This window comes from Sorex araneus, chromosome 4, assembly GCF_027595985.1.
Source record: "Sorex araneus isolate mSorAra2 chromosome 4, mSorAra2.pri, whole genome shotgun sequence".
In the NCBI taxonomy this organism is placed as follows: Eukaryota; Metazoa; Chordata; class Mammalia; order Eulipotyphla; family Soricidae; genus Sorex; species Sorex araneus.
Genome location: NC_073305.1, coordinates 97,817,070 through 97,829,999, shown reverse-complemented (window position 1 = coordinate 97,829,999; position 12,930 = coordinate 97,817,070). Strand labels below are relative to the sequence as shown.

Below are 12,930 nucleotides of genomic sequence, written 5' to 3'. Positions count from 1 at the left end.
AAGTCAGATTGCCAAGGGAGTTTTCTCCATCAACCTCCTGTAAATGCTGTAATGCAGTTATGAATATATTTACATAATTTGAATATTTTTCTTAAAGGTTTATCCCCTAAGATATTAAATAACAAGTTCCATTTATTAAAATACTTTTTGACAGGGGTAGTCTGTGAGAATTTCACCCTATTGCCTTAGAAATCCCTTGAAAAAATACATGATAAAAATTAATGTAAATTTTTTGATGAGTTCCATATAGGCAAGTTAGATACAGGGTTCAAAAGTATCATCTTCCATTCCATGTTGTGAGATAAAGAATTTTTTAAAATATCAACTCTTCAAGGAGGAGTACTAAAATAGTCAACTGAATTTAAGCAGAAAAAAATCTGAATAAGGATCTAAAGTCTCAAGTTTAGAAAATAATGAAAGAGAAAAAAATTCAAAAGTTAAGATGCCCAACATATAGTAAGAGAGAAAACAAAATGAAGGCAGAGATCAAATCAAATAAAAAAGAATGAGTTAGAAGTCTACATATATATGCTTCTAAAAAAAGAAAACCGTTGCATGAGTAATAGAATCAGAATGATGAAACATGTTTAGTAATGAACAACAGTAGGTTTTGAAGTATAAAGGAATGGAATTCTGAATAGTTTTAATAAGCTTGGTATTGAAGGCATACTAAAATAGCACTGTGTACAAGTTAGATTAGCATGTGCACCTAATGCTGCCTATCTATAAAACATAACCAGGCTCACTAAGAAATTCAGATGTCCAATTCAGATGGCAACCCAGATGTCCAACAACATAAGAATGAGTATAGAATTACAGTATATATATATACCATGAAATGCTATACAGCCACAAGAAAAAAAACAGTTATGCCATTTGTAGCAACTTGGATGGAATTACAGGGTGAATAATCAAGATGAACAAGTACTGCATGATCTCACTCACCTATAACCTATAGAGAAGAAAATAAAGGGCATGGACAATATCTATGGATAACAAACTTTGGATGCTGGAAGAGGGACCTGAGACTAACAGTTCTTGGGGTAGGGGAGAGGGAAAGAATGGGTAACTGGAATAATATGGAAACATAGGTGGAGATTCTGGAGCATGTGGATGGTGCTCTAAATAAGGTAACAGAATGCACCAAAACCATAACAAAAAATGTGGGGATAGGAAAAGAAATTTGTGCCACAGGTGGCATAGGAAGAGGAGTGGAAGGTCAAGACCACTTAAGTGTTACTGGCGTGCTCCTTTATCAGTACCACAAACTTGGGCATATTGTAACCCTATTATCTATACCACATAATGAAAATTAAAATCAACCAAAGAGATAATACAGCAGGTAGGTCGCTTGCCTTGCACTTGACAGACCCAGGTTTGATCCCTAGTATCGATCCATGAAAATAATAAGTTTTAAAATGTTCCCAAGTTTCTTAAAGAAAACCAGCAATTAACTATGGTTGCCAAGAATAGCTAATATGAAACCATTAGGGGCAAAATTATGCTAAATTAATATACATAATATTTTAGATAAAATTCTTGCAAATTCAAGGAATATTATATTTAATACTTAACTATAAAAATTGATAATTCCCATAATTCTTTTTAAAGATTTACTATTGTATTGCATTAAGGACATAATTTTATATTTTCATGAATATATTTTAAATATCTTGGTACTTAATATTATTTAAATTTGTATTTAGATAAAGTTTATTTGTATATATGATATATAGTTATATTAGTAACTTTTTATAAAGTGAAATAGACATATTTAAAAATGCATATTTGGAATATTTGGTAAAGGAAAATTCTTAAGAAATAGTTGTCTGTTCTACAGGAGGTATGACTGTCCTTTTGAGTTTCTTATAACATTTATCCAAAATTTGAAAACAAACAACTAAAACAAATCTACCCACCTACACATGCAAACATGATGATGAACTGATGGTACTTTTGAGAGAAATTAATCAAGTTATGAATGGCAAAATGCAAACAAAAACAAAACAAAAGCACCTGAATATTTTGCATAATGAGATAGATAAATTCCCCTCTTTGGGAAAGTGGATTTCAACAAAACTTAGCTAAAGATTATTCAGAGCATATCAATTGAGGCTTTAAAATTGAATATACCTCAATGTAAACAGAAATTTCTAAAAAAATTCAGTCTCCTTCCCACTGAGCACAAGCTAAAAGGGCAACTGTAAATAATATTCCAAAAGATTTACAGTGAATTAATAGCATTGGAATGCAATGGAATTGAGGAATTGGGTAATTTAACAAAAGAGAGTAAGATGAATAGGTAAAGGGGGAGATAAAGTTTGGGAATAATGAATTGTACAATGCGTCCTCAACGTCATCATGTATTAGAATTACCTGAATAACTTATAAAATTATTGATTGTTATAACCTGAGTCGGACTCAGATCATAACCCAGTCTGGGATAGACTGAAAATTTGCAGAAGTGATGTTATCACTGCTGGTCTATGGAGCAAACTTTGGTAACTGGTTAATTTTAATGTTAATAGCTCTTAAATGTCCAAATTTTTTACTTCTATTTTGCTTAACTATGAAGGAGAATGGGGAGCAATAGCACAGAGGGTAGGGTCTTTGCCTTGCATGGGATTGATTCCTTGGTCCCTCTCTGAGAACCCGGTAAGCTACCAAGAGTATTCTACCTGCACAGCAGAGCCTGGCAAGCTACCTGTGGCATATTCGATATGTCAAAACGAGTAACAACAAGTCTCACAATGGAGACATTACTGGTGCCCACTTGAGCAAATTGATGAACAATGGGACGACAGTTCTACAGTGCTATAAAGGAGAATAGCAAAAACATACCAAGAAGGCTGAAGGGAAACTAAATGATTTTAAATAAATTCTAGGGACTTTTTTTGTACACAGATAAATCATATCCTATTTTGTGACATAGATGTAGAACCTGGCACCATAAGAGTGTACTTTGATAAAGTACAGAAGATGTATAGAAATAGTAAAATTTGGAAATAAAACACTAATGAAATTATATCTTAGTAATATTTTTAGATATTAAAGGTTGAATCTGGAGATTCTTCATAGATTCACAACGGGTTACCAAGTCATAATATATACATATATATGTGTGTATGTATATAGAGAGAACATGTTTATGGGATTTTGATGTGAGACATCATTTGCAAAAGTCTATGATAGACATTTGACCGTAGTATACTGTTATTCTCCTTTTTTTTTCTTTTTGGGTCACAGCTGGTGACGCACAGAGGTTACTCCTGGCTCTGCACTCAGGAATTACCCCTGGTGGTATTCAGGGGGCCATATGGGATGCTGGGAATCAAATCCAGGTCAGCTGCGTGCAAGGCAAAAGCCCTACCTGCTGTGCTATTGCTCCAGCCACTGTTATTCTCTTTTTCCTGTTTACTGTTTCTAAATGATAGATACTATGCTTGGAGGGCAATCAGGGCTCTCAGTCCACAAGACTATTGCCCTCCTGACCACATTCTTTTTCTCTCTTATTTCTGTCTCTTTTCTTGATCCTCCAGGTTTATTCACCTGGGACTGGTCCTGGCACTGTGATTAAAAAACAAATGTGTGACCCTAACCTATCTTACTTGTCTAATGGTTATAAGTTGAACCTGAAAATGACACTTAAATGAGGCCTGTGTTGAATGAGTGATGCTCTCTTAATGAACACAGCAGGGCTTACTATGTGTCATCCCATTTAACTTCTCTATTGAAAGCCTGGAGGAAGATTTAGAATACATGTTTTACAAACAATTTCTTAACAAGAGAGTACTCACTAGAAACAGGAAAGACAAGAGCAAATTGAGATAAATGCAAGGATAGACAAAACACTAGTTATTTTTACAATTTTTTTTTGGATGTGGAAAGTACTGTTAGTACAAAAGAGTCCTTATGGATTTTAGACAATAGTATTGTACAACAGTCATGAAATCAGATGCAAATGTAGATAACATAAATGTGAGGAGAGAGTCAATGTAAGATGTCCTGGATAAATAGATATTATATTTGAATTTTAAAATATTTACAGGGGATCATAGAGATAGTACAGCAAGTAGGGTGCTTGTATTGCGTGCACCTGACCCGGGTTCAATCCCTGGCATCCCATATAGTTCCCAAGTCAGCTAACAGTGATTCCTGAGTACAAAGTCAGGAGAAACCCCTGAGAAGCACCAGATGTGGCTAAAAAATAAAAATAAATTATTTAGAAATCAGATGCTACTTAGGGGTACCATCCCGCCTAAAAATATGCTAATTGGGATGAATAAGGAAACCCCCAAACCACTTTTTCAATGTAAAAGAACATTTCAATAACCGAATTATCCAAAAATTTAAGAAACATAGTTTCCATTAAGTCTTAATTCACCTGTTCTGGTGAGAAGTTAGCTACCAGATATACAGAATAGAGAAATGTTAATGAGATCTTTTTACTCTAGGATATGTGGTGCAGTTTATTGTTTCTATCTAAAAATATAATAGTTATAATACACACACAAATCTTTGAAACAACCCATTTTCAATAAATAAAGAAAATGTAGCAGAGAAAGTTAAAATTGATTAACCTTCACCTGAAAGCAAATATTTGTTGAACGGAAGTCAAGCCTAATGTTCCCATTTCAATACTTTTATGCTGTCAAAATTTCCTCTAACCCATTCATAGTTTCTTTCTTTTCATACTTTCTTTGATGTCCTCCCTTTTTCTTGCTCATCCCCCCATGCACAAGTTCTAGTTTTATGTTTCTATTGGAAGATTCTGTTTACCCGCCCACATTAATATGTGGTGTGGAAACCAAATTACTTCTATTAAAGTAAAAATCCATTTTAAAAAATGACATCTCTAATGATTTCCAACATCCAAGTATTCTTACCTGATCGACAAGCAATGTCTACATCCTTTTCAAAGTCTGTCTGTAACAAGAAATAGCAGAGTAAAGAACCATTATTTAGTGAAGACTTTAAGTGATCTTTGTAACCAATTATTTAAAGCTTATATATATTTGACTAGGCTGGTTAATTTGTGCAAAGATAGCACCTTAAGGAATAATAAGATTTTATTTTCTAGAGAATTTCCACGAGAACAAATGCCATGCCAAATCAATAGAAATATGGCATATGATTTTAGTAAACAATACAGTAGCCACTGTCATTCAGCCAGAAAAATGACACCAAATACTAAAATGTGCTCAAGTAATTTTTAAGCTGTAATAAAATTCAGAATAAACAGTAGTGTGAACTTACTTTCAGTAACCCCCTTTAAAGTTACTTTTTTAAATTTATTTACTAATAATAGCTTAAAAGTAAGTTTTTAAAGCTAAGGTTTTTACTTTCTTTTAAGTCATTTTTATTAAGTTCATAGTAACTTTAGTTTTTAAGCAACTTAAATATATTATTTACAATGTAATAACCCATAACACAGTTTAACCAAACACTCAAGAATCAAACAAGATTCCTCTTTATTCATAAATTTTCATTTAGATGTGATGAAAGACTCCCAGAAACAAAAGTGAAGATTAAACAATACTAACTTGATCTAAAACTCTCTAGAGGTTATTTACAGTCACGTAACTTTCTATTTTATTTGTAGATCTTATCTAGCCACTTCCAAATATGTAATACACTATAATTAATACATCACCATGTTGTATGCTACAACTCCCTGATTTATATTCCAATGAAATCTGTATTTTTTTAATAACTATGTCCAAGCTTTTATTTTAAACCAATTGTTTTTAATGATAAAATTAAATTACTTCATGTTAATAACTATTAAATATATATTTGAAATGTCTACGTAGCTGATTTTGATAAAGAAATGTTTCTTTTCAAGTGTCAATCACTAGTTACTATCACTGTCACTGTCATCCCATTGCTCATCAATTTGTTTGAGCGGGCACCAGTAACGTCTCTCATTGTGAGACTTATTGTTACTGTTTTTGGCATATCCAATACGCCACGGGTAACTTGACAGGCTCTGCCGTGAGGACACAATACTCTCGGTAGTTTGCCGGACTCTCTGAGAGGGGTGGAGGAATCGAACACTGGTCGGCCATGTGAAAGGCAAGTGCCCTACCACTGTGCTATTGCTCCAGCCCCAAACACTAGTATCTTATTTAAATAATTTTTCTGGTGATAATATTAGTAAATCAAATATATTGTGTTAAAGTTCTCTTTTAAAGTTCTGACAAGAATGATACACAATTAAATTCTTAATCCATTTATAATGTCTACCAAAGTGATCATGTATAAACTATCCCTTAACTCCCAACAGTCAGTTTATGTAGGATAAATAACGTTTTACTTAAAATGCAGTATTGTTTCTCATCTTAGTTTGCTTGTGGAAACACCTGGCCTGGGCACCATGTGAGAAACTCTGGTTTCTCTGGTCTAGAGATGTGGCTCCTCTGATGAGCCAACGTACAACAAGATCAAGAATCATTGCTTTAAGAGAAAAGTTCCAGGTCTGTAGTGTTCTGATGGAAACATACAGGATACTACACAGAAAATTGTTATTCACACTTTTGAAGAATGATGAAAATCCTTTGTGGTATTGCATAGAAACCTCACACTCCATACACCAGGAACCTAATAATAGATCTGGGCAATCCAGGTACAATAGATACTTGTTTAGTGTACTTTGCCCACTAGCAGACTGAAATTTTTAAATAATCACTCAAAATGGAACTTTGCTACCATTTTACAAAGAAGAATATTTGTTTCTTTTTGACTGAAAATAAGTACTTTCTTAAGAAAGCATGACTTAACAATCAGAGGGAAAATAAAAGCTCACCATTATTTGAGCATGTCCATTAGGAAAAGAACTTGAAGAATCAGCATTGATTGGATCCTGACAGTTTCTCAACCGACATCTAAATGCATCCTGAACCTGTGAGGAAAAAAAATGATAATATTTAGTTTTTGTCTTTTGTCCTTTTTTTTCCTCTCTTTTTTTCTTTTGTTTTGGGGTTCCGGGAAAACACACACACACACACACACACACACACACACACACACACACACACACACCACTTGCTCCACCACTGAGCTATATACAGTTGGCCCTAATTGTCTTTCTGCATAACAGATGCTGTCTAAATTGGCAATAAACTAAGAAATTATTGTTTATGATATAAAAGCCATTAGTTTACTTATTAAATACTACACTGGACTTTTTTCTATGCCAAAGAAATTTACCACTTTCATAATGTACAGATAAAGGTTGGCAATTCCTTAACTATCAAAATGGTTATATCTCATTCAACATTAGAAGTTTATGTCAAAGACTTATTGCCACTGTTACAAATGATATGCACAACTTTCAATGTTATTTCCTATTTGGTATGTCACAGCAAAATCTTTACAACATCTTTAAAATGGTGAAAAATTAGATTTCTAATGAGAAATTTTAACTGGAATTTATTTTAAGATTTTCTTTAACTTGTCACATAAGGAATCATACTGGAATTGTAAAATATCTCCTTTCTAGTATCAAAGTAGTTGAAAGCATTTTCCTGATGTAAAAACAAAACATAATGAAACAAAAAATTTTAATATGTCTGTATCTAATTGACTGTATTTGAAATAGTGACTTTGCAAAGTCAATCTTCCTTAGTAATCATTCACAATTGAATTCTGAGTAAAGAATAAACATATCATATGGAATCTGAAAGATCATGAAAACACAAAAGAGTATTATTCATCAAATAAGTGAATAAACATGAATAAGTGAACACCAAAACATCAATCAATAGTTATTCTAATCATTTGATGCCTTCTCAGCAAGCATGTTCTTTCCATTTCCTGTGGCTCATTAGGCTGTTAATAAGCTATTCATAGACGGATCACAAGCAGCTTCTTATCCCAGTTAGTGACCATGTCATTTCACAAGTATTTCCACCTTTTACTTCATAACATTGATATTTTTCTTTTTGACTGTTATGTTATACAGAGAATGTGACATTTCACTCCTTTAAATAAATTATCATTATGGAGATGGCTACTAAGTATTACTGGAAAATAAAAACACATGCAAATTTTATACTATTAATATTTTATTGTGAGATGTGCTTAATTTATGTTGCCTGATAAATATGGAACCTTTTCTACAATTTTATTTTTCAGCTTCTTTTTTCATTTAGTTTATCATGTTATCACTAGTAGACTCTCCAAAATTGCAAATTTTGTAAAGTGATATCAGTTCAGTCCCCATGAACAAGTTCAATAATGTTACCTTTATTCGCTTCTATTTCTACACTCCAAGTTTTAATCTTGGTGATACGACCACTACAGCTTTTTTTTAAATTTCAGCATAAACTCAACATTCTCTACACTTTTCTTCCATTCTATGATTTTAATACCGCTATATCAGGGATTTCTGAGAAAATAATGAGAAGTTGCCAGCTAACACTAAGCAAGGTAATTTCCTTTTTCAAACACAGCATTACATGAACAGACTCAGTAAAATCTTCTCCAATATAATTCTCCTGAAGAACTGGATAAATATTTAGAGCTAAGCATCCATCTTCTCCCTTAAAGACATGCTGTGGACAAAATTAGATTCCTTAGATGCAAATGCTTTCAGATTCCTTTTAAAAGTTAGAATCCTATCTGTAGGTCTTAGGTCTTAGGCATAATAATCAAGATGAGTTAAGCAATGAATTTAATGTTTTTCAGATGATTTTTATAATAGATTTTTTAATAGAAATTTGCATTGGGACAGTGACAAAGAAGTGCATATATATATATATATATATATATTTGAGAAAAAATTCTAAAAATTCGAAAAATAAACACATTAATTTTTCTGCTTGTTTTTCCAGGTAACTGTTTAAAAATCATAATTTATAATAAAGGATGAAGAATATGTTTCTCTCTGGGAAGTTGTCACATGCTCTGTTTTAAACCTATTTCTAATTACTAAGAAATATAAAATAAAAAGAAGTCAATACTGGAACATGTGTTTAACTGCCCCTCAATAACCATTCAAAATGCAACTGTAAAAAACATTTTGTCAATAAAATATGAAAAAGCGACTTCTATAAATAACTCTTCAAAATCCACTGATTGCTTGTGGGAGATATTACAGAAATATTTTTCAGAAACATACACATAAAATCAATACCTTAAATTACTAAACTCCCCAATATGACAGTAGATAAGGGTATTTGTATACTGAATGATGTCAGCTTAATTAATCATAATTGGTCAACACTATTCAGAAAAACATAAAAAAGAAAGCCACAAAAATACCCATGATAAATTCAAGGTTATTTTAACTGTCATATAAATGCCATAAAGAGTTAGATTCTCTGACACTTTTTAGTGCTTCTACTAATTCTAATTATATGTTAGAATTAAAAGATTTACACAAGAAATTTCACTTTATCCCATGTCCCCATTTGATTTTTTTGAAAAATCTTCTAAAAATGTTCATGCAAATAGATAAATTACCCTTAAATATTTGTACAACACTGTTAAGAGAAAAAATGATTAATTAAATATCATATCACATATTCCTCATTTTAAAGTGTTGGTTATGACAAGACAGTATCTAAAAATGTTGCTATAACTATTTTGGAAAATTTTAATAAATGATTAATGGGTGGCCAAGCCCAGCAGTGCTCAGGGCTTACTCCTGATTTTGTGCTCAGAGATCACTCATGGTGGGCTTAGTGGAACGTATGGTGTACCAGGGATAAAACCCAGGTCTTCCGCATGTAAGACAAGAACCCTCCTCTCTGTACTATCACTCCAGACCCAAATAATTGACTTTTTTTAAAATCAGAAAAACAAAGAGATGCTTGTCTTTGGTGAAAAAATTTGAACTGTTATGACAGAAACAGAACACACGTTTTACAAAGCTACTATACAAGAATCTCAGACATGATAAAAAGCATAATAAAACAGGACTTGGATATGGTTCATCCAATTTCAATGTCCCATACAAGCAGTCCACTTTATGATGTTTGACAGTAATTTTCTTGGGGTCTTTCTTGTCTTGTGGTTAAGAGTGAGAGAAATAACTGATAGGTCCAAATACTACTTAAATTCCTTAGGCTAACTTAATACTTGTGGAGAAAATATCTTTTATTTTAGGTAAGGCTTTAAAATTTCTCTCACTATATAACTGACTTATTGAACATAATTTTTAAGTCCACATAAAACAGGTAAATACACTTTAAAAGAGCTATTTAACATAGATTATAACAGTTAAAATCTAGCTTCAAAAATGTCTTCCTTTTATAATACTCAATCATTGGCCTTTTATATTGACAGCCAGGGGATTGAAAAATATTCAGGTGAGGAGGAAAAAAATGATATATAAATAATGTTGGAATATGTAGGGAATGAAGCCTATCTGGTATCAAATGACATAAAAATGAGAATGGCAAGATACTTCTGAAAAATAATACAATGAGGTGAAAAACTATCAAGGTTGCTTTCTAGAAGTAGCCCATTAAGACCTACCGCAGTTATCTAGACTCTCCTGCTGGGGACGGCTCTCAAAACAGAAAGACTCTCTGTGTATGTTTGGATTACTAGATAAGACATTAAGTCCAAGAGGTGAGCAGGGATGTCTCTCACTCCTGTCTTTTCCTCACGAGGAAACTGATTTGGTTCATCTCAGCAGCAGTCAGCCAAAGCGCCTCTCCATTGGTTCCTACTCAGAAGGCAGCTGGCAGAGATCACTGTGAAAGTACTGGTGCCAGATTTAGAGATTGCTAGGGAAGAGCGCTGAGCTCTCTGTTGGCAGCATTATAATTTAGAGAAATCTCAGAGGAAAAACTGCACAGTTTGAAATGGCCTCTGTATTTTAGCTACTAAGCAGCTCAGACCCCAAATCTCCACATTGTAAAAAGACAGTTTCAGTTGGCAAGTTAAGCCAATGACAGAAAAAGAGTCTTATATTCTTGTAATTATTTAAGCTAGTTAGGGTAGGTGAAGGGAGTTTCATCAGTAGGCTGTCTTCTTCTGAATCTAGTGTTTGCTGTACTCTTAATTCATATTTGAATGGCTTAGTGATTCTTTTTAATCATATTGAATTACATATAATTTAATGAAATAAGATTGTTTTCAACTTCATATCATGAATAATTTGTGTTACTAGAATATTACGAGGCTTCTTAGATAGCAAAGGAAATAAAATAATTGTCCATTTACTATAGGTTGAAGAACTGCAATCCTAATGACTCTGTTAGAATTCTCTAACACTTAACTGATGAGTCTCAAAATTGCTTCTTTTTTTTTTTTGCTTTTTGGGTCACATTCGATGATGCGCACTGTTACTCCTGGCTTTGCACTCCAGGCTTTGCACTCCTGGCAGTGCTCATGGGATGCTGGGAATCACACCCGGGTCAGCCGCGTGCAAGGCAAACGCCCTACCTTCTGTACCATTGCTCCAGCCCCCAAATTGTTTATTTTTTAACAATTTTTTGATCACATAAATTTTCCTTTGAGAGATTTCACATGTATGATTGGAACAAATGTATCAATATTTCTTTAACATACAAAGATGAAGGGGAAAAAGGGAAGTTACATGCCAGAGAATACCCTTTCCTTCACAAAATAGTACTTCACAAAATAGTCTGTGACATCCACTTATTATGCAGAAAATAAAAAACTAAATTCATGGGCACTTCTTTCTCATACATATTTTAAACCATTCTTGTAGACATAGTCAATTTCCTGCTACCAGATTAATCATCTTGCAAGGTGGGGGCTGGGAGGAGAGGAGGGAGAATTTGCATGTTCACATGACTAGGTAAGCATATTTCTGCTTAACACCAAGACAGTTGGTTACCACTTGGCAGACAGGCCATTTATACATCTCTGCTCTTTTCTCTGGATTTCAATTCATGCCCTGATGCTTTTCTTCTAATTCTACTGCATCTATTAACCTTCTAAGTCTCTACATACACGTGAAGAATCACATGTGTAGTTTAAGATTGATGCAACTGTTCAAGATATAATTGCAACTAGGCACAAGTCTGAAAATCCTATTCTGCAAGGAATGGGGTTGAATTTATATTTTTCTGCTTAAGAAATGGGAATCATTATTTGGTAAGGGAACTTTTTGATTTCTGAGAAAAAACACATAGGAATATAAATATATTGCTCACGACTCTACTCTTTCACAGTTTCATTAAAGTGCCTTTACTCATTCTCATATTTCTAGATACATATTCTCTTTCTTTCAAGCGACAAAGCAGAAAAACATTTAAAAACGTATTTTCTTTTGAACTTCAGTTTGGCAAACTTAAAGCTCATAAGAAGTCACTCCTCCTCCTTTAAGTCCTTGGTCATACATAACTTTCCCCTGTGTAATCTAAAAATTTAGGATCAAGACATCTCAGCTGGGCCACTTACTCACTATTTGATTTTTGTTGTGACACCATCCATAATGGCATTTTCCAGGGCCACCAAACACCCCAGTGAGGCAGCTGTAATTTATCATCAGTGTTATCTTTCTCTGGGCATTGTGGTCATAGCCATTTAATAAAAATGATACTAGTATGGAGGCTCATATAACCTATCTCATGCTTTCATGTTCCCAGGAGGTCCTAGAGAGAAACCAGTTCTTTATAATTCACCACCAGCTTTGTTCCATAGAAACAGCATACTCTCTCCATCATCCTTCCCTCAAAACTGCCACTTCCTTGATCTTGCAACTCTATATTCCCCCAGAATCCTGTTAAATTCTGAAGTTTCCTACTGGTCATCGAAGTTCACCTTCGTCAAAGAACACCCCATCCTATTTCTCATCCAAGGAAGCATAGATTTACTAATAATGCAAAATATTGGATTTTGCTATAAAGAGTCAAGCTTGAACATATTTGCAGCTTTGTGCCTGAACTATATTTTACACAATATGATCTCTTTCCAAAACCCTCAGTAGTAATTTCTAGCGCATCTGGT

General features: G+C 33.4%; 1 protein-coding gene across 4 annotated transcripts in view; it reads right to left on the bottom strand.

The window, feature by feature from the left end:
• Positions 1 to 12,930, bottom strand: part of ADGRB3 (adhesion G protein-coupled receptor B3) — an 823,957-nt gene that overhangs the window by 31,482 nt on the left and 779,545 nt on the right. For all 4 annotated transcript variants that reach the window (XM_055134853.1, XM_004605882.2, XM_055134855.1 and 1 more), the window contains 2 exons: positions 6,806 to 6,901; positions 4,887 to 4,926 (listed from right to left, as the gene is read on the bottom strand). In XM_055134853.1, the coding sequence (XP_054990828.1) occupies positions 4,887 to 4,926; positions 6,806 to 6,901 (136 nt within the window). The remainder of the gene's footprint in view (positions 1 to 4,886; positions 4,927 to 6,805; positions 6,902 to 12,930) is intronic.